The 26,334-nt window shown below is 45.2% G+C and overlaps 1 protein-coding gene across 6 annotated transcripts in view; it reads right to left on the bottom strand.

Annotated features, from left to right (window-relative positions):
* Positions 1-321: 321 nt before the first annotated feature.
* LOC125464506 (flotillin-2) overlaps positions 322-26,334 on the bottom strand; it is a 112,994-nt gene continuing 86,981 nt past the window's right edge. For all 6 annotated transcript variants that reach the window (XM_059655431.1, XM_059655430.1, XM_059655433.1 and 3 more), the window contains 6 exons: positions 14,000-14,113; positions 12,637-12,756; positions 9,799-10,013; positions 8,422-8,605; positions 5,776-5,925; positions 322-4,903 (listed from right to left, as the gene is read on the bottom strand). In XM_059655431.1, coding sequence (XP_059511414.1) covers positions 4,865-4,903; positions 5,776-5,925; positions 8,422-8,605; positions 9,799-10,013; positions 12,637-12,756; positions 14,000-14,113 — 822 coding nt within the window. In that variant the 3' untranslated portion in view covers positions 322-4,864. The remainder of the gene's footprint in view (positions 4,904-5,775; positions 5,926-8,421; positions 8,606-9,798; positions 10,014-12,636; positions 12,757-13,999; positions 14,114-26,334) is intronic.

Genomic DNA, 26,334 nt, shown 5'->3' with positions numbered 1-26,334 from the left:
CCAGGTTTCTCACTTGCCTAAATTAACTTCACCACTAAAAAAAATTTTAACATCAAACAAAATCACTCCATTTTACTTTCTCTAAAAGGAGATTTTAAATGCAATTAAAAGGAGGAATTGGTTTTCAAAGTGAAGAAGACATTGCTCTGATGTTTCTCTTCATACCAGAGTTGCGAAGTTTCAGTTTAGATGCTGTGCTTGTGGTTTTGAAGTTTGCATCACAATTCCCCTTCCAAGCAGGTCTGAAGCTGATTAATTCATTACCCTGACGGGTACCTTTATTAACCTTAACAACTTCAATTATTCAAATTACCCAATTCATTGGTCAGGTTTTTAGACACTTTATTTATATTATCCATACAATTAGAATCACCCAAACTTTTATTACTCATTCATGCAGAGTCCAAACAATGTTACATACAAAATAAAAATATACATTAGTTCCTAACTTACAGGCCCCTAGGTGCTGGGCTCAAGTCTTATCAGTGTTAGTTATGTCCTATACTTCAAAGTTTGGGTTTTAAAATTCCACACCCAGCTTTTGAACAGTGACCTCACTAGTGCTGAAATAATGTTTTCCAACCAACAGTTAAATGCATCCTACCACAATCTTACCTGATAGCAACAAACACCCACTCATTTCTTTCTGTACTTGTGTTCCTATACAAATTCAACAGGGACTTTCAATGTGAACAAGTTGTACGCATTGAAGCCTGCTGTGGTCTAATTCCTCCACTTTGTACAGTCCCTCCACGCCTCAAAAGCGTGTCAATATTGAATTTAGCACTGTAGCAACGTACAGAAATTAACTAGAAAGTGACAGGAAAGAGGATTTTGCTGGTTTGGGAGTACAGTGCTAGAGCAAATAGCTCGAATAAAAATAATTTGCTTCAAAACAGGACACAGATTAAAGTTCTAGAGCAACCATTTAAAGAAGAAAGAAAGAAGGATCACAGCCTTAGTTTTACAGAATTCTATTCACTTGAATATAGCATCTGAGAAATGCAGCTTAAAGCAAGCAGTCTGTTCAATTCTTTTTGAACCTGAGCTCAGGTTTAGGTTTCAGGTTTGGATTTTGTGATATTTACATAACAGGCTCAGTGCTACTGCAACAATCAAATACAAATGATCCTGATTCTGGCCTAAGAATGGTGGGGCATGGGGATAGAGGTGGACTAGGTCATGTTGTGCTTCAGTGCTCATGAGATTCCAAAACACAAACACACTCCAGGAGCACTGTGCAATCAGCAGTGTTCTCTCGACAGCAGGATTTTAGGGTGAGCATGCTGACTTCACCAATGGGAGCCCTACATCACTGTAGATTTCAGGATGGCCTGAGGGCTGAAACTGGACCCCAGCACCCCCCAACCCAACCCCGGAAGTCCCTCAGCTTTGCATTCCTCCAACATCCACTCATCCAAGGCCAGAAAGAAAAACAGAAAGCTTGCACACAATCAGACAGCCTGGAATCTCTGGTGCCTTGTAAATAAACACAATCTAAAAGTAGCTACTCACATTTATATGGCACCTCATTGCTTCAAGCACCGATCACCACAGGGTATTGTTTTAACAGTTCACCGAAAGGACAGCATCCCAGGCAGTGCTGCATTCCTTCAGTACTACACTCCTGCAAACTACTGGCTCAAATGTTGTGCGGCTTGAGCTACCAAACTTTGAACTTGGAGGCGTGTACACTGCCAGCTGAGGCGAACTGATATGGTATTTGTGTTAAGTTGCACTCGAGAACTGACAAAGACAAGCAAATAGGGCAAAAGGGAATATGGCAGCACTTATAATATTCACTGCGTGGTAATTAGGATGGATACAAATCCACCTTAAAATATGATTACATGGACAATCACCGGTAGTGAATACACAATATTAGCACTAGTTCTATAGAACTGATAAGAGTACATATTAAATTGACTAGATTTACATCTTTTCCAACTTTTAAGGTTTGTTTATAACCCACACATTTGGATTTACTCAAACAGCTGCAGCCAACGTACTGAAGCAAAATCATTTCTGGCAGGTAAAGAAATGAGATAAAATTTAAAAATATTGATTTAAAAAAAAACATCCTTCCAGCTGTTTACACAATAAAAAGTAAGCGCGACCAATACATTGGGCCTGTTCAAGGCAGTGGCCACTGTCCAGTTAACAGTCTCCCATTGGCTCAGCGTTAGTCTCCAATTTCCTCACTTACAGGGAGCTTTTCTTTTAAAAACCTGAACAGAAATGGAACCTCACATCTCTGAACCTTTCCACATGAATTTCAAACAGTGTAGCAGATGTATCGCCCCACAAAAGGTACACATCTGTGCTGACTGTTAAAGAAAATTCCATCCTACCTAGAATTAAACTCAGTTTTAGATCTAATTGATGAAGACAAGAAAGCCACGTTAAAGATTACTGTACAACGGGAAAGTGAGACAATGAAATGCAATGAGCAGCCCTCTGAATGAGGGAAGCTAACAATACCTAAAGGGGCTGCCTTAAACTTCAAGTACTTGGACAGGGAAAAAAACTGCATACTTCAATTCAATTTGGCTAAAATTGCTTTTTCTCCTCCCCACTTTTGAATATGATGTGAATTAAGGCCTCTGTTTCCAGACCACATTTTGTAAAATTGGGATAGCCAAGAGCACCCATCTTGTTTGTCGAGCATGCGACTTGTGCCACAGGAGTGTGGGTTGAATGACTTGGGCTTAAAAAGGCTTTGCAGCCTGCATCATAGATTTTGCATATCATGACACACAGTCAGTCAGTAACTAGACAGGGTAGACAAACAGGAAGCTGGAAGAACACAGCACACCAGGCAGCATCTGGAGTAGGGAGCAGTCACCGTTTTGAGTACTACCCTTCTTCAGGACTGTTCACTCCTCCTTTCCTCCAGATGCTGCCTGGCCTGCTGTGTTCTTCCAGCCTTTTAGTTGTCTATCTTGGATTCCAGCATCTGCAGTAATTTTTCGTCAGTAACTAGACAGTACAGGTTGCAACTGATCCCGCTACACAACTACATGTACCATAATTCGAAAGGAAGATAAATATTTTGTGGATGTAACCACACTGTGCTGCATACAGTAACAAAAAAGCAACGCTCTCGTATGATGTTCTGCTTTTTCAACAAGTCACTGATTAATTTAAGATAAATGCACTAATTAAGTTGCGGCAGTTACAAATGAATCTCATATAAACTCATTGATAACATTGTATGACTTCCACCTTTTTCAGTTGAACTTTAGACTTTTCATAGATTGAGCAGCTAGTACTGAGCTGTTTGGAGTCTGTACACTGTTCTGTGGTTTCAGTGGCACTCTTGATTGATAAGCAGTACAGAATACAAAGCTCAATTCTTCATAAAGAACTTCAATCTGATGAGGTTCAGTAATGCTAACCAACAACACAAACAGGGACGTCAGAGACATCATGGCACCAAAATGGACAATTAGCTATGATGTAACATTGATCAAAGTTTGGGACCATCACACTCACTGGCGAATGTGCTCTCCAACCTCCAATAAAAGGTACATTTCAGTTGTAGTTCCACTTCAAGTCAGAAAATGATCACTTTCACTTGTGCTCACTAGTCTTCCCCAGTAGGGGAGAAAGTTAAAGGAATATTTTGATTGCTGGTGTGTAGAGGACAATTTTTAAATTGATGTTAAAACCAACTGGAGATTACATTGTCGTACACTTGTGAGATGTAGTCACATGTACAACACACAAGACAAGATTGTAATCATCCCCACAAACACTATTTTTGTACGTTGGTATGGAGGTACACAGAGTCCATTGCGAATTTCAGTTTTAAGTGAGATTTTGATCTACAACTTCATACAGCTCAGCAAATGAGGATCATACCTCAATAAACTCTAGGAAAACATGCACAAGTATCCTCCTCTACACTCCACCAACCCATGGCAATCACCACTAATCAATTCTCGATGTTCTTTGGGCACAATAGAATTGTTTAAGAAAAACAGAATCATATTAGGAACACCCCAATGGCATTATTGTTACATAATTGTGTCAAACCAGCAAGATCCGTTCAGCAGATACAAGGCTTCCTGCTGGTTTTACTTATGGCTTTAGAATTTGTCATTCTCTGCTGTCTATGTCCAGGTTGCAGGTTCACACTGAGGTCTAGTAATGTCCAGGACACTCACTAATATTTAAATACGAAAACAAAAGCAAGTTCACAGCCTGAAAGGGATTAACATTTGGGTTTTACTCGAAATGTAAGTGTTTGGGGACAAAGTGAGACACAGACAGTTCAACTTGTTCTGGTCCAGAATCTTTTAAAAGGCCTGGTTGAGGCCCAATGGGACAAATGGTTTCCTTCTGCATTCCAAGATTCTGTAAAATCATATCCCTCACCAACAACATTGCTGACTTCTTTACGACCTTAAAACATCCCAACACTAGCTGTATGTTGGACTGAAATTGGTAATGTCACTGATGACAGCTAGGGGACAAGACACAGGAATGTGGAGAGGAAGGAAACTTTTAAAATGCTAACTTTTCCCCATTGCTGAGCAAGCCCCTCCAGACAACCTGCAAGATGGACATCAGAATTAGTTTTGTCTGTAAATGATCAGCAACAAAATGGAAAACAATTACTGAAAGAGTAGACTGTAAAGGGAGAAAGAAAAATGCTATTTATGCACTGAATTCTGACCTGGAATAAATTAAGGCACCAGAGGTTCTAAAGAGAAACCAAAACAAAAAAAATTAAAAGAGAAAAATCACACAAGTTTTCAGTACAAAAGGAGTTCCTTATACAAGTGTTCTGAGGTGGAGGTCTGTGGAATAGTATTTTCTATGGAGAAATATCCTGAATTTGTTGTGGCTTTTTTCATGATCAGGCCTGGGCGTTGGTTAATTTTTGGATTAAAGGTACCTGGAAAAGAAAAACAATGTAATGCTGAGAGAATCATTTTGCAACAGCAACTGGGGTTTATACCTGGGTAATAATTACACGGGCCTTACTGTATCTTATGCAACTCACAATTGGTAAGGGATTGGCAGCGGAGGACCCTGCTAATAATCCTACAAGGTCTTTGACACTCTCCTGAAAACGCAATAGGACCCTGGCTTAATGGATCAAGCAATCCCTTTTGATGCCACTAGAATTGTCAGCCCAAATGAGTCAGTCAGTGACCTACACCGACTCTCAGTTAAACCACCCCTCAATTTAAAAATTCTAATCCTTGTTTTCAAAGCTCTCCCCAGCCTGGCTCTGTAGCCTCCTCCAGTCCTGCAACATTCAGATATGTGAACTCCTCCAAACCTGATATCACTAACCTCTCCACCCTAGACAGCTGTGTGCTCCAGGCTGGGATTCCCTCCTTCACATCTCTCCCACCCATTGACTCCTATTCTCTTCATTGAAGATGCTTTTTTTGAGATGCTACCCCTTTATCCAAGCCTTTATCATTGGTTCCAAGATCTTAAAGTGGCTTGATGCTGAAATTGGACAGACGACAATGAGGATTACCTGTGACATTGCTGCATTGAGAAGGTGCTATATAAATACAAATTGCTGTCACTGTGTGAGGCTTGAACTCAATATTCTCAGTCTGAGGGGTGAAACTGTGTTGAGCTGAGCTTCCAAGTTCTATTTTCCTTCATTAAATCATAAGGAAGTATCAGACTATTATTTGACTGAAATGTGCAATTTGTCACAATTCTCTTAAATCAAGTGCTTACCTGTCAATGTTTGCACAGAACATGGCATTATACAGAGATGCTAGAAGGAAAGAGGGCACTGACCTTTGTTAGGTCGACTCCCGTAAGAGCATGGACAGACGCAGGGACCTCTGCCAATAAACGTGTGACCTCTGAGGTAACACGGTTATTGTCTCCTCCGAGAATCACAATTTCATCTGTCTTCGCAAGAGGAGCAGTGACCTCGGCAGCGATCTGGGCAAAGAGATAGCTCACCATAATTAAAACAGAAACCATATTACACAAATGCTAGTGCTTCCCTGCCCCTCCAATTATTTGAGCTATTTTCTGGTCTCCCTTCTTCAGCATCCATATCCTTTCCCTTAGCCTCCTCAATGCAGGGAGCTACACAGTTCCTGCTACAGCAGTTTTTTTTGGGGGGGGGGGGTGCTGAATCCATCGAGAACAGAGATGGAGTGGCTCAGGGGTTGGAATGTACTGGGTAGATGAAATTCCCAACATCCCAACATGTAGTGACACCAGCAGTGTATGCTCCTCCACCTCCAGAATGCCATTCCAGGCTGACAAACAGGAATCATTTAGCGAGGGGGGGGGGGGGGCGCGCGCGAGAGGGGGGGGGGGGGGGGCGCGCGAGGGGGGGGGGGGCGCGCGAGGGGGGGGGGGGCGCGCGAGGGGGGGGGGGCGCGCGAGGGGGGGGGGGGCGCGCGAGGGGGGGGGGGGCGCGCGAGAGGGGGGGGGGGCGCGCGAGAGGGGGGGGGGGCGCGCGAGAGGGGGGGGGGGCGCGCGAGAGGGGGGGGGGCGCGCGAGAAGGGGGGGGCGCGCGAGAAGGGGGGGGCGCGCGAGAAGGGGGGGGGCGCGCGAGAAGGGGGGGGGCGCGCGAGAAGGGGGGGGCGCGCGAGAAGGGGGGGGCGCGCGAGAAGGGGGGGGCGCGCGAGAAGGGGGGGGCGCGCGAGAAGGGGGGGGGGCGCGAGAAGGGGGGGGGCGCGAGAAGGGGGGGGGCGCGAGAAGGGGGGGGGCGCGAGAAGGGGGGGGCGCGAGAAGGGGGGGGCGCGAGAAGGGGGGGGCGCGAGAAGGGGGGGGCGCGAGGGGGGGGCGCGAGAGGGGGGGGGCGCGAGAGGGGGGGGGCGCGAGAGAGGGGGGGGCGCGAGAGGGGGGGGGGGCGCGAGAGAGGGGGGGGCGCGAGAGAGGGGGGGGCGCGAGAGAGGGGGGGGCGCGAGAGAGGGGGGGGCGCGAGAGGGGGGGGGGCGCGAGAGGGGGGGCGCGAGAGGGGGGCGCGAGAGGGGGGGGGCGCGAGAGGGGGGGGGGCGCGAGAGGGGGGGGGGCGCGAGAGGGGGGGGGGGCGCGAGAGGGGGGGGGCGCGAGAGGGGGGGGGGGCGCGAGAGGGGGGGGCGCGAGAGGGGGGGGCGCGAGAGGGGGGGGGGCGCGAGAGGGGGGGGGCGCGAGAGGGGGGGGGCGCGAGAGGGGGGGGGCGCGAGAGGGGGGGGGGCGCGAGAGGGGGGGGGCGCGAGAGGGGGGGGGCGCGAGAGGGGGGGGGCGCGAGAGAGTTAAGATCAATAAGAGGCCTTTGAGAAATGGCAGAATCAGCTGGTGGATGCAACTGAATGCAGGACACACAACATTTTAAACTGAGAATTTAAAAGGTGCAGGTGCCTACTTCTTTGCCACCTCCTGTTTCTTTTCCCAGTCTTTTTTCTCAAACACATTTCTGATTCACTCTGGGCCAAGCAGCATCAGAGGAGCAGGAAAGCTTGACGTTTTGGGTCGGGACCCTTCTTCAGAAATAAATAGGGAGAGAGGGGGAGGCGGATAGAAGGTGGATAAAGGAGAAGGTAGGGTGAGAGGAGACAGACAGGTCAAACAGGCGGGGTTAGAGCCAGTGAAGAGGAATATAGGTGGGGAGTTAGTGGGGGATAGGTCAGTCCAGGGAGGACCTCATCCCACCCCCCTGACCTGTCCGTCCTCCCTGGACTGACCAATCCCCGTAACTCCCCCACCTACATTCACCTTCACTAACCCCGCCTCTTTGACCTGTCTGTTTCCTCTCACCCTACCTTCTCCTTTATGCATCTTCTATCCGCCTCCCCCTCTCTCCCTATTTATTTCAGAATCCCCTCCCCCCCCACCCATTTCTGAAGAAGGGTTCCAACCCGAAACGTCAAGCTTTCCCGTTCCTCTGATGCTGTTTGGCCCGCTGTGTTCATCCAGCTTCACACCATGTTATCTCAGATTCTCCAGCATCAGGAGTTCCTACTATCTCTGATTCACTCTGCCCCACTCTCATGGAGTAGCACGGTGGCTCAGTGGTCAGCACTGCTGCCTCACAGCACCAGGGACCCAGGTTCAATTCCTGCCTTAGGTGACTCTGCATGCGTTTCCATTGGGTGTTCGGTTTCCTCTCTCAGTCCAACGATGTGTAGGCTGGGTGGGTCAGCCATGGGAAATGCAGGGTTCTCAGGATAGAGTAGCAGGGAGGGTCTGGATGGTATGGTCTTTGGAGAGTCAGTGTGAACACGATGGGCCTAATGGCCTGCTTCCACACTGTAGGAATTCGACGAAGTTAAGCAGCCCTACCTTCAAATAACCCTGTGTAATGGAATTACTTCTAGTTTTTCCATAAGCGTTGATTCAACTGTCACTGGCTCACCAACTGCACGGCACAGTAAAGGATGACAGGAATTGAACTGAACACCGTGCATCATCATCTTTGTATCATTAGGACTGCCAGCTTACCTTTGGAAGAGCATCCAACACCAGGGCCATCTTGGCTGCATTTCCATACTGCTGGTAAGCTGCTGCTTTCAGTCTCATTCTCTCTGCATCAGCTTTGCCAATAGCTGAAATGGATGAAGCTTCTGCCTCTCCAATCTTGCGGATTTTCTCAGCTTGAGCCTGAGCGATCAGCACTTGTTTCACTCTGCGGTACAAGAGAAAGAGAATCGTGGAGGTGAGAGACCATGAAAGAAATCATTTGCATTAACATGGCACCATCTTACAACCAGGGAATCTCAGAATTATACAGTGCAGAAGTAGTCCTTTGGTCCATCAGGTCTGCACTGACACCCGAGAAACAACCGGCCTTCAATCTAATCCCAGGAACCAGTGAGGCACTTTTACAAATATAATGAGAGTTGTAACACAAAATAAATGCAGCCAATCGACCCAAAACAAGATCCCACAGGAATAAGACCATTTAGTTTTAGCAATGTTGATTAGTGCATACTTTTTTCAGAATATTTTCCAGTCCCACATTCTTTTAAAGAATGGTCACTAAATCTTGAACACTGAACTGGAAGCTGGTCTTGGTGATCACGCCCACGAGAAATCCCATCATGAGATTCTCTTCTTTAGGGAGAGCAGTCTGCTGTCCTTACCTGGTCTGACCTACACATGACCCCAGACCCACATCAATGCAGCTGGCTCTGAACTGCCCTCTGTGACTGTTAGGTCACTTCACAGTTCAAGGGGAAATTTTAGGGATGGCAACAAATGCTGGATTTCCCAAAGATGCCCTTGTTCCAGGAAAACAAAAACACAAAGAGAAAGGGTCAGCCAGAGCATCACTTTGACCTCCCATCTGACCTTTCCCACACTTAGCCTGTGGAATTCTCTGCCACAGGAGGCAGTTGACGCCACAACACTGGGACATTATTAAGGAGTTAGATTATAGTTCTTAGGGTTAAAGGGATCAAAGGGTCTGGGGAGAAAGTGAGAACAGGGGCCTGGGTTGGATAACTGGCCATGATCATGTTGATTGGCAGACCAGCCTCTCAAAGGGCCAAAATGGCAATATTCTACATTTCTAGACAAGAAGAAAACAGTTATCATTGGTAAAAGAATCAAGAACAATGTGTAGTGCTACGTGGAAAAGATAGGAGAGAATAGCACCAAGTTAAAAATGTTCATTCAGAAGGCTGTGCGGAAACAACCGGCCAAAACGGTTTCCTTCTGAATGGAGACAGCGGTGCGACTGTGAAACTCAATTCTGTGATGTTAGTTGTACGATGTGATTTCAATAACGTACAATAATCAGTGGACAGGAGAGTTTGACAATGATGGTAGGGGCATGTGGGTTGGGGACAGAACAGCGTCTGAGGGAAGTACACATACTTGTGGCCTTCTGCGACCTGTTGCATTCTGAAGGCTTCCGCCTCTGCCGGTCTCTTCACCGTCCCAATCAGCTCCTTGTCCATACGGGTGATTTCTTTCTCCTCGATGTCAATCTGTTTTTTGCGCTGCACCACCTCAATCTCTATTTCCTCTTGTCGAATCTTTTGCTGCTCCTTGGCTCCCTGCAGCTCATAAGCCAGTTGGGCCTCAGCTTTCTACGTGCAGCCAAGAAAAATGAGACACAAAAGCATTAAAATAGCTCAGGCCAGACAGCGACGTCAAAGCTTTAATCCCCAATGTGTCTGCAGGCCTGTACAAATCAAACTCAAAAATACTACAATTAGATCCAGAATTTCCTTTACCTCGGCTCATGCAGCAGAAGAACCACCTAACTCAAAATCTTCTCAGCTGGAACATAGTTTTATTAAGAAACTCAAACTACGAATGCAGACCAAAAATTGATTTCCAATGAGAAGTTTTCCAGCAATGCTCTTACCCAAGGCGGGGCCAGAGGGGGCTGGACAGAGGCAGAGGGCGAGAAGGAAAGAGAAAACGGAGAGATTGCATTCATTGCTGAGCTGGTCTTTGCCAGTACTACTAGACGGCTCTAAAGTTAGCCTCAGTTCCTGGACTGACACTGCAACAACTCTCTGTTCAATTATTGTCCTGTGAGCTGCCCTGTGATGTCCAAAAGCACAGTGTGTCCCACTTGAAACATGGTTATTCGTGGCAGGTTTGTAGAGACGACCATGTGGAACTGCAGAAGCATTTTAACACAGCAGGGAAAGGATTACAAAATGGAAGGGGATGAAGGGGAGTGTGCTGGGAAAAGAGCCTAACAACAACTAATAGACAGAATGACCAGGGTGACCTTTTCCTAAAGGAAACATTAATCACTGCCTGTATGTAGTAAGGATGTTGTTAAATGTGAGCAGGTGCAAGAAAGGTTTACAAGGATGTTGCCAGGACTGGATTGTTTGAGTTGAAGGGGGAGACTGAATAGGGTGGGGCTATTTTCCCTGGAGCAGAGGCTTGAGGGGTGACCCGACAGATATTCATAAACTAATGAGGGGCTTAAATAGGGTGAAAAACCAAGGTATTTTTCCCAGGTGAGCGAAGTCCAGAACTTGATCTAGGTTTAAAGTGAGAGGGGAAAGGTTTGAAAAGGGACCTGAGGGGTAACTTTTCATGCAGAGGGTGGGGCTTGTGTGGAAATGAGCTGACAGAGGAAGTGGTGGAGGTGGACACAATTACAACATGTAAAAAGGCATTTTGATGGGTATATGAACAGGAAGGGTTAGGGAGATGTGGGCCAAATGCTGGCAAATGGGACTGGGTCAGATTGGAATGCCTGGTGTCGGTGTGGATGAGTCGGATCAAACTGTGTGTTTCCATGCTATATGCCCGACTCTATAATTTCTTGCCCAAACGCTGAGATCTTGGATTTGCCTCCTGCGTCCTGCCCCTTGGGCCTGAATGGTGTATTTTTGGTCACTGCATGGCCTAACTAACACTCATCCACATGGCAAAGCACAAGATCCAACAACAGAAAATTACAGAGAAACCAATGAAACTTGGTTAGGCCACACTTGGAATGTTGTGCACACTGAACACAGAGTCAACAAGTCTGACAACATGGAAACAGAACCTTCGGTCCAACTCATCCATGCCAACCTAAGTTCCCAAACTAAACTAGCCCCACTGGCCTGCATTTGGACTACATCCCACTAAAACTTTCCTGTTGATGTACCTGCCCAAATGTCTTTTAAAATGTTGCATCTGTACACACATCCACCACCTCCTCTGACAGTTGATCCCAAGTGGAGTTTCCATATTATATATCAAGACACTCACCCAAGGTATGCCTAACTCTGAAGTGAAATATAATAAAGACTAAAACAAAAAGAACTTGTATGCCACTATAATTCACCTCTATTTCTTGATTAAGTGAAATCCTTCAAAAATAAAAAATACATTGTATTTTTGTTGTAAAGACTGGGTGGTGTGGCAGGGATAGATGGCAAAACAAAAGCACCAAGTCCTGACTAAACTCCGAATGCATTAAACATTTCCTTAATTATTTCACAGCTATCTGCTTCAAAACATTTAGGGAGCACCATGTTTCACATTCTCACAACAGTCCACAGAAATTCCTCCACAAGTTATTTGAATTTTTAAAATTCTTAATTTATACCATCCCTGTTCTGAATGCTCCCAAAGCATGGAAAAAAAACTTCCCCTTTCCACTCCATTACATGTTTCAAAATTCAAGGATCTACCCGATGATCTTGTAATCTTCTCTATTCCAAAGTGTGACAAAAAATGCCCAACTACTGCTCATTCTTTGCACCGTTTGAACTTATGTAAATTTGATCTGTTCTTCTAGTGTGATCAGTACCTTTGTTTCTTAGAAACTAGGATGGAACAGACTGCACAGAAATATTCCAACTGTGGGGTAAACAAGATTCGATACATTTAACTCTTACCTTGGAATTCCATTCCTCTAGAAAGGAGATTCCAGTATTAAATTACATCCGAGTCTGCAAGATGTTACCCTTTAAAAAGGCCCTTTGAAAGTCAATACATCACATCAAATGCGCTCCCCTGACCTGCTTTGTTGAAAGAGTAGGTTAAAAATTGGTTAACCAAACCTATGTTTTTGAATGCAGGAGTAGGCTCAAGGGACTTCCAGTCACTTCCTGCTTCATCACATACTCAGCAGTGTCAAGAATAATTAATAATAATTCCAGTTTGTAAGGGGCTCCCTGGGTTCACGTCGAGTTGTTGAACTTGTGAATGAGAGGGAGACAGTAGTCAGTCCTGACAGAACGTACGTACTTTTATATTTATTTCCTGATTAAAGGCTGCCTTCTGCATTTCGAACGCTCGCTTGGAGTCAGCCATCATGGTGTCGGCACTGTATTTAACATCCATTGCTTCCTTCTTGCATTCAGCTTCCTGTGGTATGTTTTTGTTTTGGGGGGGGGGGGCGGGGGTGGGAAGGGAGAAAGATAAACAAAAGAATAATGAGGACTTCCTGGCCCACAATGAATCAAGCCTCAAGCAGTGAATGACATTCGCGACACAAATGCATGATTTAGGAATTCAACCTGGAACTCTCTAATAATTTATATGTTGACAGAGTGAATAAGAGATCTCAGCTACAATCTTGCGTCTACAAGGAGATGACTGCTGTAAACAAGTTGCAGTATTGGTGGCCAATGGAACAGGAGGTGAATCAGAATTCTCACACTCAAAAGATTCTGTTCCCTTTACAACGAGCTGTAGCAAAGTCCCACATCTGGAGCGTGAACCAACGACTGCGTGGGGGAAGTCACAGGTATGCTCACGTGAAATCCAGAGTTGGCAATGTTAACGTAACAAGCACTTAACGTGTCAAGGGAAACAGTTGATGCCCATTAATTGACAGGTGCATATCTAAAAGAGGGAACAGCTGCCACTGAGGGAAGGAGAACTATTAGGCTGGTTGAGCCAGTTCTGAGGACGCAAAACATTAACTGATTTGTCTCCACAGGTGCTGCCAGACCAGCTGAGCTTCTCTAGCAACTTCTGTTTTTGTTACAGTTAATAAACTTCCTGTACAAAGGAAGACTGTCTGTTAGTTTCTGTTTGACCAACCTAAATTAGGAAGGTTTGACAGGTGACAGTTGCCAAGATACTACAGATTGGCTATAGCAACATCAGAGGTGATGTGGAAAGGGAATAGTAGCAGAAAAGCTGTGGTCACAGGTATATCTGGGAAACCCAGCTTACTTGATCTTCAATCCTATACAAGATGGTGAAATATTAGCACAAATGCAGACACCACTACATCATGAAAAGCGATTTGTGGAAACTTGTTTAATGAGTTCACAAGGGAAGAACACCATTGGAAGCAGTTTATAACCTGTTCTGACATTCTGGACGTTTCCCATTTTCCAAAAAATGCCACTGATGCCAGTAATTTTACGTTTGGTAATTTACTGCAGGAGACTATCCAGGTTATTGTCTAAAAACCAAATCTGATTTCTACAACAGTTCGGTGCAAAAGTGTGTGAATTCTTGGCTTTTCTCACAAGTAGGAGTAATAACTGATGCATCCATGTGTCTCCACATCCAGTCATGGTAATAACTGCTGGCATGATCAGATTCTAATGGCTTACAATTTCTAGAAGTTTTAGAGTTTGTGAATCATGGTTACCCGTATTCCAGCATCTCTCTCAGCTTCTGCCACTCCTATCTCTGCGTCTCGCTGCACAATCGCTGTCTGCGACTTCCCCAGTGAGCTCAGATATTCCACTTTGTCATAAACATCCTGTAAGAAAGAACAGGCACCCAGATAACAGAAGGTCACCAGTGCCTTGAGTAGCCCTTGAGAGAAATAAACATTGCAAGAGTCACTAATGTAGACCAAGTGGGAAACTCAAATCCAACTCTAAAACAGGTTAATTTCAATTCTGTAATAAAATCAATGTGACAACGCATTAAACAAATGTTTCTGATGAAGGGTCTAGGCCCGAAACGTCAGCTTTTGTGTTCTAAGATGTTGCTTGGCCTGCTGCGTTCATCCAGCTCCACACCTTGTTATCTCTTTCATTTGAGTATTTCATTCTACAACAGCCATTTAAAACAATTACACTCTCCTGCTGCCTTCATAGGACCATTGCACAGAATGATCTTCAAACCAATGAATAATTCCAGTCCTCAGAGATAATGGGAACTGCAAATGCTGGAGAATCCGAGATAACAAAGTGTGAAGCTGGATGAACACAACGGGCCAAGCAGCATCTCAGGAGCACAAAAGCTGACGTTTCGGGCCTAGACCCTTCATCAGAGACGGGGATGGGGAGAGGGTTCTGAAATAAATAGGGAGAGAGGGTGAGGCAGACCGAAGATGGATAGAGGAGAGTATAGGTGGAGAGGAGAGTGCAGGTGGGGAGGTAGGAAGGGGATAGGTCAGTCCGGGGAGGACGGGCAGGTCAAGGAGGCGGGATGAGGTCAGTAGGTGGGAAATGGAGGTGCGGCTTGACGTAGGACGGGGGGACAGGTGAGAGGAAGAACAGGTTAGGGAGGTGGGGACGAGCTGGGCTGGTTTTGGGATGCAGAGGGGAGAGGGGACGAGCTGGGCTGGTTTTGGGATGCAGTGAGGGAAGGGAATAATTCCAGTCCTGATGGACTGTCAATGACCTGAAACAGTACCTCCATTTCTCTCTGTACATGAATGCTGCCTGACCTTTTGAGGAGTTCCCTTTTGAGCATTTTGTACCTTTTGTTTTATGTCAGACTGATTTCCAGAAACCCTGATGCTCATGTTGATAAAAGGCTCATGCAACACTGGGCACAGACCTACAGAAAAGGTTTCTGGAGAAACAGGGTGTGTTTCCAGGCTGTTGTTGCCCCATTAATTGTGCTCTGGTATTTTATTTCATTTAAACATTTAACTTAATTTTATTCTTCAGCCTGCACTTCATTCACCTGGACACTCCTCTTTTTCAAAAAGTGACTTGCACCTCCATAGCCCTTTTCACGTCCACTGGATATCTCGAAGTGTTTTATAGCCAATTAAATAAATGTGAGACACAGTTGCAGTTGTATTCTAAGAAACATGGCAGTGAGATTATCTAGTGGAAACTCCAAAAGTATCAGCTTGATAATGAATAGATCATGATTTCAATGTGAAAATGGCATTGTGATTAATAACTTTTCAGATGACACCAGAATTGGAGGTGTAGTGGACAGTGAGGAAGGTTACCTCAGAGTACAATGGGACCTTGATCAGATGGAACAATGGGCCAAGGAGGGGCAGATGGGGTGTAATCTAGATAAATGGGAGGTGCTGCATTTTGGAAAGGTAAATCAGGGCAGGACTTATACATTTAATGGTAAGGTCCTGGGGAGTGTTGCTGAACAGAGACACTTTGGATTGTAGGTTCATAGTTCGTTGAAAGTTGAGTCACAGGTAAATAGGATAGTGACAACTGTGTTTGGTACACTTACCTTTATTGGTCAGTGCATTGAGTATAAAAAGAGTTGGGAGGTCATGTTGTAGCTGTACAGGACATGGGTGAGGCCACTTTTGGAACACTGCATTCAATTCTGATCTCCCTGCTCTATGAAGGATATAGTGAAGCTTAAAGGGCTCAGTAAAGATTTATAGGGCTGTTGCAGGGTTGGAGGGTTTGAGCTACAGGGAGAGGCTGAATAGGCTGGGGTTTATCACCCCTGGATCATCAGAGGCTGAGGGCTGACCATATAGAAATTTATAAAACCACAAGGGGCATGTATAGTGTGAATCATCAAAGTCTTTGACCCACAATAAGGGAGTGCAAAACGAGAGGGCATAGGTTTAAGGTGAAAGGGACTTGAGGGGCAACTTTTTCCACACAGAAGGCGGTGCGTGTATGGAATGAGTTGCCAGAGGAAGTGGAGGAGTCTGGTACAACCATAAAATTTAAAAGGCATCTGGATGAGTATGTGAGTAGGAAGTGTTTAGAGGAATGGGGGCCAAATGCTGGCAAATGGGACTAGATTTATTTAGGATATCTGGTCAGCGTGAAGGAGTTGGACCGAAGGGTCTGTTTCAGTGGAGTAAGGCTCTGTGATTCTATGTAGTTTAGAAGCTGAGGTGTAAATGCAGGGCAGTACAACTCCCGTGCTCTTCTCCCAGAATATACCCAAGGAACTTGTACATCCTCCTGAAAAGGGAGATAGCGCTTCAGTTTAAATTCTCATCTGAAGGATGATTTCTCAAACAGTGCACTGTACCTTTAGTGTTCAAATCTTATAGTACCTTAGTACAGAGTTTCCACACAGTTGAGGTCAGGACCCAGTGTGGGTTTACACGCTGTAACATTTGGGGTTGCAGCATCAAAACCATAATGGCTGCTGTGGCTTTGGCCTAAGTTACAAAAGCCACACCCCTGCTCTAACGGGCAAGCCCGAGTCTGTTCTCAGATGAAATGTTTTCCCCACTGTGATTCCATTTTGAGGCTTAGAAGTTTTCACATTTGGGAAGCACTGGCTTAATACTCAGAGGTGAAGACACTGTGAACTGAGCAATAGCTGACAACAATGCCATTCTTCGGTTTGCTTTTAAAGCAAAGAGTTACATTCTACAAATATTGGCTTCAGATAATTCTCTGCACAAACTGTTTATTCTCTGCTCTTTCAACAAATACCATAAGGTAGAGGAGGAGACTTAGGCCCTTGAGTCTGCTCTGCTATTTAATCATGACCTGCTCCTAAGATGCTGCTTGGCCTGCTGTGTTCAACCAGCTCCACAACTGTCATCTCGGATTCTCCAGCATCTGCAGTTCCCACTACCTCTGATCCCATTTTCCTGCCTTCTCTCTGTAACCCTGGACCCCTTACTAATCAAGAATTTATCTCCGTCTTAAAGACAGTCAACTACTTGGCTTCCACAGTCTTCTACAGCAATGAGTTACTCACACTAACCAGCCTCTGGCCAAAGAAATTCTGCCTCATCTCAGTTCTAAAGGCTCGTCTCTTCACTCTGATGCTGTGCCCTTGCTCCTCATCTCTCGTAATAGTAGAAACATCTTCACTCCCACACTATCCAGTCTCAGTTTTCTGTCTGTTTCAATCAGAACCCCCCTCCCCACCACCACCCCGACTCCCAATCCTTCTAAACTTCTTCGGGCATTGACGTAGAGTCTACAACTATTCCTCAAATAGCCCTTCATCCCTAGAATCATTCTTGTAAACCTCCTCTGAACCCCTTTCAACATCAGCACATCGTTCCTTAGACAGGGGCCAAAATATCTGTTGACAATATTTCAAAAGTTCCAGAGCCTTATACAGTCTCAGCAATACAGGTTCTGCTCTTGTATTTAGCCCTCGAGAAGAATGCTACATTGCACTTGCCTCTGTCATGGCAAACTGAATGTGCATGTTAACCTTAAGCCAAACCTTTTCTAGGACTCCCAAGTTCTCTCGATGCTCAAGATTTCTAAAGCCTCTCCCCATTTTAGAGGCCTGGACTACTTTATAAATAAGTGCACAACTTCATACTTTCCCACGTGTTCCATCTGACACCTCTTTGCCCATTCTCCGAGCACGTACAAGTCCTTCTGCAGCTTCCCTGCTTCCTCAACACTACCTGCCCCTCTACCTATCTGTGTCATCTGCAAACTTAGCAACAATGCCCTCAGTTCCTAGTGAGCTAAAGCATTAGCAAACTGATGCTCAACCGCCTGCGAGTAACAGGATGGCTCTAGCTCAGGGCAGCAACTGTACCCCCACCTTGAGGTCCCAATCTTACTGGTCAGTGTGCACAGTACAAAAATATTTCTGAGAGCACAAGCAAGTGTTGGGGGGGGGGGGAAGAGAAGAGAATGAGGTTGAAGAGAGGGGAGGTAGAAGGGAGGGAGGGAGGGAGGGAGGGAGGGAGGGAGGGAGAGAACAAAACACCGAGGACAAAATAAGCTGGGAGCTAATTTAAATTGACCCAGGGAGTCAGAGAAAGGATTATATTTTTAACCCAGATTATTTTAGGCTCTGGAATCAGGCAAGGATGTTCAAAATCAGAGACAAATGCAAATTTGGCAAATGACTGAACATTCTCTAATATAAAGAATTCACAAGAATTCAAAGAATGTCATTAGTTATTTCATCAGGCTTTTCAATAACAGGAGAATCTTGAACGAGGAAAATGAATGGTCATTAATATCCAGTGACGTCAATTCCACTGGAGAGTTTTTTACTTTGAATTAGTGATGCTTCATGGGCCATGCTCACCAAACACGAGAAATATGTTTTAATGGCCATTATAACTGAAAAGATGCAGTTAGTGGCTGTTAGCTCATGCTGTAAATTAAGTGCACTAAATGGAAAATCCAACAGATAGCAAGCCAGCCCCTTCCAAATTGTTTCCATTCCTCAGACTTGGGTTAACGCAGTAGCTCACGTAGCCAGCGGCTCTCAGAATTACAACACTGTTTCTACACCAGAGTTTAAGGAACTCATTGAGATTTCAAGTCAGAACAGCTCAAGTTAAATCATTCCAAGGTTTCCCCACAAGCTCAGTTCATTACAAGAAACAGGGTCAGTCTGTTAGAATTCCACCTTCACACCATCATGGCTGTGGAATCAAGTTTTATAAAGCGACACCTTAGCGCAGCACTGAGACAGGTGTCATTGCTCATCTGAAGGGGCAGCTAAACTGAAGACTTATAAGCCTGTTTTAGACATTCAAGCAAACGCTGGAAAATCCACGGCACAAACAAACTTGATGCCGAAGTGCCAGTGTTGGACTGGGGTTGACAGGGTCAGAAGTCACATGACACCAGGTTATAGTCCAACAGGTTTATTTGACAACACAAGCTTTCAAAGTGCTCCTTTGAGCAGCGCTCTGAAATTACAAGCTTTTGAACAAACCTATTGGACTATAACCTGGTGTCATGTGACTTATGACTTTATAAACAGAGTCCACACAATCTTTTACCCATTAAAATCATTGCTGATTCCAATCTGAGAAAGCACTATTATAAAGATCAGGTCTTCTAGAAAAATATGCATTTCTTTTTAAAATAAGAATGGAAGTAAGAGGGTGAAGGCAATACATAATTGCCAGTGTTTATAAATGCAAGCACAGCAAATACTGTGTCAGGTCTTAAAATATAAACCAACAATTCTCACATTCTTAACATGGTTTTAAAACTTCAGTCTAAAAATAACATAGCTCTAGAGACTTATATACAGCTGAATGGATGATGAGCTTCTAATGTCACAACTTCCATGGAAAAGGGAGCCACTGAACAGACAGATGTTGAAGAAATGACCTCCGGTCATACCATAGATAATAGGAACTGCAGATGCTGCTTGGCCTGCTGTGTTCGTCCAGCTCTACACTTTTATCTCTGGTCATACCATGTTATGGTTCACTGAATACTCCAGGGCACGTAAAACTCAGGTTGAGGATGTCCTTAAATTTCCTCCACAGATGGAGGACTCTGCTGAAATAAATAGTGATTTTTCTTTTTGGAAAATCTGACTGGGTATTCCCATTTGCACCACTGGGGGGAAAAAAAAGTCTTCAGATGCACTGAAGGGAAGCTCGGTAAACAAGAGAGGGAGAGGGGAATTGGAGGTTACACTGAAAGATTTCAACAAAGAGGTGCAGGAGGTTTCATGTGCTGACCTATACAGGCCAGCTGTACCGAATGTATAGAGGTGCTAAAACACAACCATTCGAGACGCTCCACATTACAGGTCCCACAGATTAGTCAATAGCACAGACATGGAGACCATAAATAAACGTTCTGTTCAATCAAAAGAATGCAAGGAGTTAGCTGATCTAGCTGATGGGAACTGAGCTGTAAACAAACAGTCACAGATTTTTGGGGAGTGGAAGGGTGACCACTGATAGGCCTTACAATACTGCTGGCGACAGTTGAACAAACTCAGATGTGATGCCTCCTGTGTTTACTTAGCTTGCTGAAATGCAAAAGTCATCACAAGCCTGTTGTACACTCAACGCAGAGCAGAATGAGCATTGTACTATTACAGGAGCTGATGTTACAGTGGGACATTAAACCAGTGCCCTGACTGCCTTTCTCAGATTAAAGAATAATCCTACATTGCTAACTGAAGGACAGCAGATGGGTGTTCTGGTCAATATTGTCCAAGCAACATCACCAAAACAGATTACTGGTTAGAGTCATACCTGGCACATGGGATTATGTCTGTGGTTGTTGGAGGTCAGTCACCTCCACCCCCAGGACACTTCAACAGTTCCTCAGGGGAATTTCCTTGGCCATAACCATCCTTAGCTGCTTCATCAATATCCTTCTCTCCACCACAAAGTCAGATGGTGGGGATGTTCGCTGATGACTGCACAATGTTCAGCAATATTCACAAATATTCAGATTATGCAGAAATCCATGTCCAAGTAAATGCAGCAAGACCACAGCAATATCCATCTGCTAAGTGACAAGTAACTTTCACATCACACAAGTGCCAGGGCAATGACCATCCTCAACGAGAGAATTTAACCATTACCCCTTGAAATTCAATGGCATTAGCATCACCAAATGCCCCACTATCAACATGTTGGGGCCACCATTCACCCAAAACCCAAATGGACTCACCATATAAACAGAAACCTGCTGTGCGTAACTCCCCTCCCGACTCCCAAAGTCTGTCCCACCACCTAAAAAGGAACACATCAGGCATGTGATGGAACACTCCCCACTTGCCTGGATGAGTGCAGCTGACAGCATTCAAGAAGCTTGACACCATTGAAGACAGAGCTTTTAGCACTGAACAACAAGCACCTCCATTAAACAAAGCAGCCCACTATATTGTGCCACATGCCGAAAATCCCACTCCATGCCTTTGTCCAGCTTTACTTAGACCAGACCTTCCCGCAGATACCTGATCTTGGTTTCACGGAAATTCAAACTCATCCAGATTTTCTTCAGCTCCTTAAAATCCCACTCACCACTGCCCTTGTCCTTTCTCCTGGGAAGTTCCACACTGTCCAGTAAATGTAGAAATTCAGCTTTGAACTCAAATAGTAGAGCAGGTTTGATGAGTTGTGTGGTCTTCACAAGCTTTTTATGTAGTTTTGTTCTCCTTCATTTATCCCTGTGGATTTTCAACTGCCTGCTGTAGGCTCCCCTCAAGTGATGCCATTCGGCCACCATACTAGCCACAAGCTGTACCAGTGGCATAGCCTTTCGTTATCCTAGCACTGCACTGTGGAACTCCTCATTTGGAAACAGTCAAGTCTTGCCCATGTTTTTAAAAATCGGCACTCTCTCTTGTGCATTGCTTTGTTCAATCCAGCTATGTACAATTCATGTTCTCACTTCTCTCCCGTTGATATAGCTGGGAAAGCAGCAATATCGATTTTGTGTTCAGTACCCAGCTGCAACTGAAAATTCCAAGGGCACACATCACATCAACACTTCCTTCGAAACATGCAAAGATTTTGGACTGAAATCATTGAACTCAAGGTTGAGTCTGCAAGTGTAAAAAACAGCACCTCATTTACAGCTTTCCACTTTTGCAGATTTAAGATGCTTTCATTTTTGCTTTTGAGCGAGACAACCCTAACAGGGTACATCTATTAATTTTCTTGTCGTGCATTCACTCTTTGGCCCTGCTTGGCCAACTTGTGTCAGTTAATCACGCGTGACTTCCATCACAGCTGGACCTGTCTTTCAAGGGATTTGAAAATAATTTAAAAATGCCTTGAAGAATGCACTACCCTAAACAAGATTTTAAAGTTCTGAACCATCTATATCACTGTTTCCTTTCTTTTGGCTTCTCCCATTTTGCTTGGCATTACTAATTATCTCACTTCACCACCTCCCATTACTCACCCATTCCTCACGATCTTTTCACCACATCTTTCCACTTGGTCTTAAGCCTTCCTCTTCTCCATCACTCAGCCCAACACATTCCTCATCTCCCAGAAGACCAACACTTTTTCAAACCCTTACTCATTACTTGCTTCGATGCTCCCCCAGCCTTCATTGACTTTCTGATGTGCTGATTCTTGGTTTCATCCTTAACCAATCATTCCACACATCCATCTCAACATCTGTCATCTCACTGGTATCCAGTTGTTGCTCTCTTCTTGAATTTGTCCAAGTTTTGTATACTAAAGAAAAAAAAAAGTCTCAAATCTCTTGCAGGTTCCTGATCCAAGTTGCAGTGAAGCTTTTCCATCATGTGAGACCCTAACATATTTCTTCCGAATACTTCAGCCAGAGCTAATCCATTACCTTCTTGTATTTCAGTATTTCCACCTTCTGCTACCAATAACTTCAGGTACTTGAAACTACTCAGTCTCCAGATCCTCACCAAACTCTTCACATCTTCATTCTGATCATCTTCCTTATGCTCAAACAGACCATACATGGAGACGACTTTGGTCTTCATACTGGTCCTCAACATTGTCTTGCAGCACTTTTGGCTAGTTCTCCAGATGTTCGGTCATGTTTTCATTGTCCCCTCCAGATGGAGGAATGTCATCTACAATCATGGTTGACCATGACAATTCCTGGCCTACTTGTTCAGTTGGAACATGCATGACGTTCAAGAAGCAGTGATTTAGTACCAGTCCTTGTTGTAATTGGAACCATCAACGTTGTGTACAAATGACGCTGCAGCTGCCCATGAACACTGGAAATTAAGCTAGCTTTCTCCCCTTTTCAAATACGTGAAGAGGTGATGCAGAAACAACTGCAAGAAAGCAGCTGAATGCAGAAGCCAGAAGGTATATTTAACATGGCTGCCGCAGGTGCACTCTCGCCATCCCACCCACACTGCTCTTCCCATCCTCCAAATGTCCTTTGCCTTGCAGCCAATAAGGTAGGACTGCCATTCATTCTCAGAGCTCTGCTAGCACCAGTCCCCTGCAATGGAGCACATGGAGAGAGTCAAAACTGCCATCTGGGTCCACTAACAATCTCTGTAGAAACTACCTCATCTGCACTCACCATGTCTCCTTCCAATTGGTTGAGTCAAATCAATCGCACACAGTGGGGGAAAGCTCTGGAATTTAAATACAAATATCCTACAAATTAATCTTTTAAAAAATCCAACAAAAATGAATTTTTAAAAGTAATCTGCTTTTCTCAGAACAATCTGAAGTACAATAGAAACTATTAAAAGCTAAAATGTGAAGACCTAATGCGACACTAAGTTTTATCTGAAGGGGCTCCGACACAACAGGATGCAAGAGATGATGCAATTATATAAAGCTGCTGGATCTCATCTGTAATAAGGAGGAATTCAGTGGCCTTAGGGGTGTAGATTCATCCCGGTATAATTCTGGTGAAGAGGTAAAATAGGGACGATGGGCGGCCACTCTGCTTCTTGAAGCTGTTCTGCCATTCCAGACAAATCGTCCACCTCAACACCATCACTGATGGAATGTTCTACACTTGTGTGGATGGATACAACTCCAACAACACTCAAAGCTCAACACCACCTAGGACAAAGCAGCCTGCTTGAGTGGCACCACCATATCCACGAACACCCCAAGTGATGCTCAATAGTAGCAGTGTGCACTGCCTACAAGATGCAAAGCAGAAATTCACCAAAGCTCCTCAGACAACACCTTCCAAGCCCATGACCATTTACATCTTGAAGGAAAAGGGCAGTAGACACACGAGAACACCAACCCCTACAAGTCACTTCCCAAGCCCCTTGCCATCCTGACTTGGAAACATATTGCTGTTCCTTCACTGTCACTGGGTCGAAGTCCTGGAAATCCCCAACAGCATTGTGGGTGTACACACAGCAATTCAAGAAAGCAACTCACCATCACCTTCCAAACAGAAACTAGGGACAGGCAGCAAATGCTGGTCCAGCTAGCAATGTCCACATCCAACAAGTAAATAAAGTCTTTGTATTATCCCTGTATCCCTTGATGTAATTAGTAATTATGCATACATTCACCTCTGTCTTGAACTTGCTGTATGACTGAGCTTCCACAATTCTTTTGGATAGAGAATTTCAAAGATTCACAGGCCCTGGCTGAAGACGTTCCTCCTCATCTTGGACCTGAATGACTTGCCTTTTATTCTGAGATTGTGTTCCCAATTCTAGATCCAACTGGATGGGGAAATACCTTTCCCACACCTACTCAAATCTATACCTTTAAGAATTTTGAGTGAAGGGTTTCAATTGCACCATAGTAAATGGTGAAATTTGAATTTTAAAAATCTGAAATTAAAAAGGTAATCTAATAGTGACCATGTACCCATTGTTGATTGTCATAAAAGCCCATCTGGTTCACAGACATCCTTCAGGGGAGAAAATTAATTATCCTTACACAGTCTGGCCTACATGCGACTTGAAACCTACAGCAATATAGCCTAGATAATAAAATGTGAGGCTGGATGAACACAGCAGGTCAAGCAGCATCTCAGGAGCACAAAAGCTGACGTTTCGGGCATAGACCCTTCATCAGAGAGGGGGATGGGGAGAGGGAACTGGAATAAATAGGGAGAGAGGGGGAGGCAGACCGAAGATGGAGAGTAAAGAAGATAGGTGGAGAGAGTATAGGTGGGGAGGTAGGGAGGGGATAGGTCAGTCCAGGGAAGACGGACAGGTCAAGGAGGTGGGATGAGGTTAGTAGGTAGATGGGGGTGCGGCTTGGGGTGGGAGGAAGGGATGGGTGAGAGGAAGAACAGGTTAGGGAGGCAGAGACAGGTTGGACTGGTTTTGGGATGCAGTGGGTGGGGGGGGGGGGGGGGGAAGAGCTGGGCTGGTTGTGTGGTGCAGTGGGGGGAGGGGACGAACTAGGCTGGTTTAGGGATGCAGCGGGGGAAGGGGAGATTTTGAAACTGGTGAAGTCCACATTGATACCATATGGCTGCAGGGTTCCCAGGCGGAATACGAGTTGCTGTTCCTGCAACCTTCGGGTGGCATCATTGTGGCAGTGCAGGAGGCCCATGATGGACATGTCATCTAGAGAATGGGAGGGGGGAGTGGAAATGGTTTGCGACTGGGAGGTGCAGTTGTTTGTTGCGAACTGAGCAGAGGTGTTCTGCAAAGCGGTCCCCAAGCCTCCGCTTGGTTTCCCCAATGTAGAGGAAGCCGCACCGGGTACAGTGGATGCAGTATACCACATTGGCAGATGTGCAGGTGAACCTCTGCTTAATGTGGAATGTCATCTTGGGGCCTGGGATAGGGGTGAGGAAGGAGGTGTGGGGGCAAGTGTAGCATTTCCTGCGGTTGCAGGGGAAGGTGCTGGGTGTGGTGGGGTTGGAGGGCAGTGTGGAGCGAACAAGGGAGTCACGGAGAGAGTGGTCTCTCCGGAAAGCAGACAAGGGTGGGGATGGAAAAATGTCTTGTGTGGTGGGGTCGGATTATAGATGGCGGAAGTGTCGGAGGATGATGCGTTGTATCCGGAGGTTGGTGGGGTGGTGTGAGAGAACGAGGGGGATCCTCTATAGCCTACTTAGCTGCCCTCTGAAATGGCTGAGAAAGCTTAGTTCAAAGGTCACAAGACTGGGCAATAAATATTGGCCCAGCCAGTGATATCCACATCTCATGTAGGACAGGGCCAGATGGCCTACTCCTGCTTTCTTATGCTCTTATGAAAGAATGCAAGTAATTTCATAGGCTAGTCCCACCATCCCAGGAGATGCTGTCTAGTGAACCTGTGCTATACTCCCTCTATGCCAAGTATATCCTTCCTGAGGCAAGGGGACCGACACTCAACAGTAATTCAGTTATGGAGTTATGTGTTCAACAGAATTGAAGAAAAGGTGTCTTTTCTCCTGTCCTCAAGTCCCTTCGTGATGAAGGCTAACGTAGCATTTGCCTTCTACACACCTTGCTGAACCTGCACAATACAAGGATTTAGGAACAAAAATACCCAAGTCCATTTGGACAGTGCATTCCAAGCGTTCTAAAGAAATACTCCACACCTTGGCTGACCCAAAATGGATAACAACACATTCATCCATATTACTGGAGGACAGGTGGCCCATGCTTTAAACAGAAAGCAGGAGGAGTAGGCCATTCAGCACAGAGTCTGTGATTTGTTACAAC

This window comes from Stegostoma tigrinum, chromosome 27 (genome assembly GCF_030684315.1).
Source record: "Stegostoma tigrinum isolate sSteTig4 chromosome 27, sSteTig4.hap1, whole genome shotgun sequence".
NCBI classification, from domain to species: Eukaryota; Metazoa; Chordata; class Chondrichthyes; order Orectolobiformes; family Stegostomatidae; genus Stegostoma; species Stegostoma tigrinum.
This window is presented reverse-complemented; position numbering and strand designations above follow the sequence as displayed.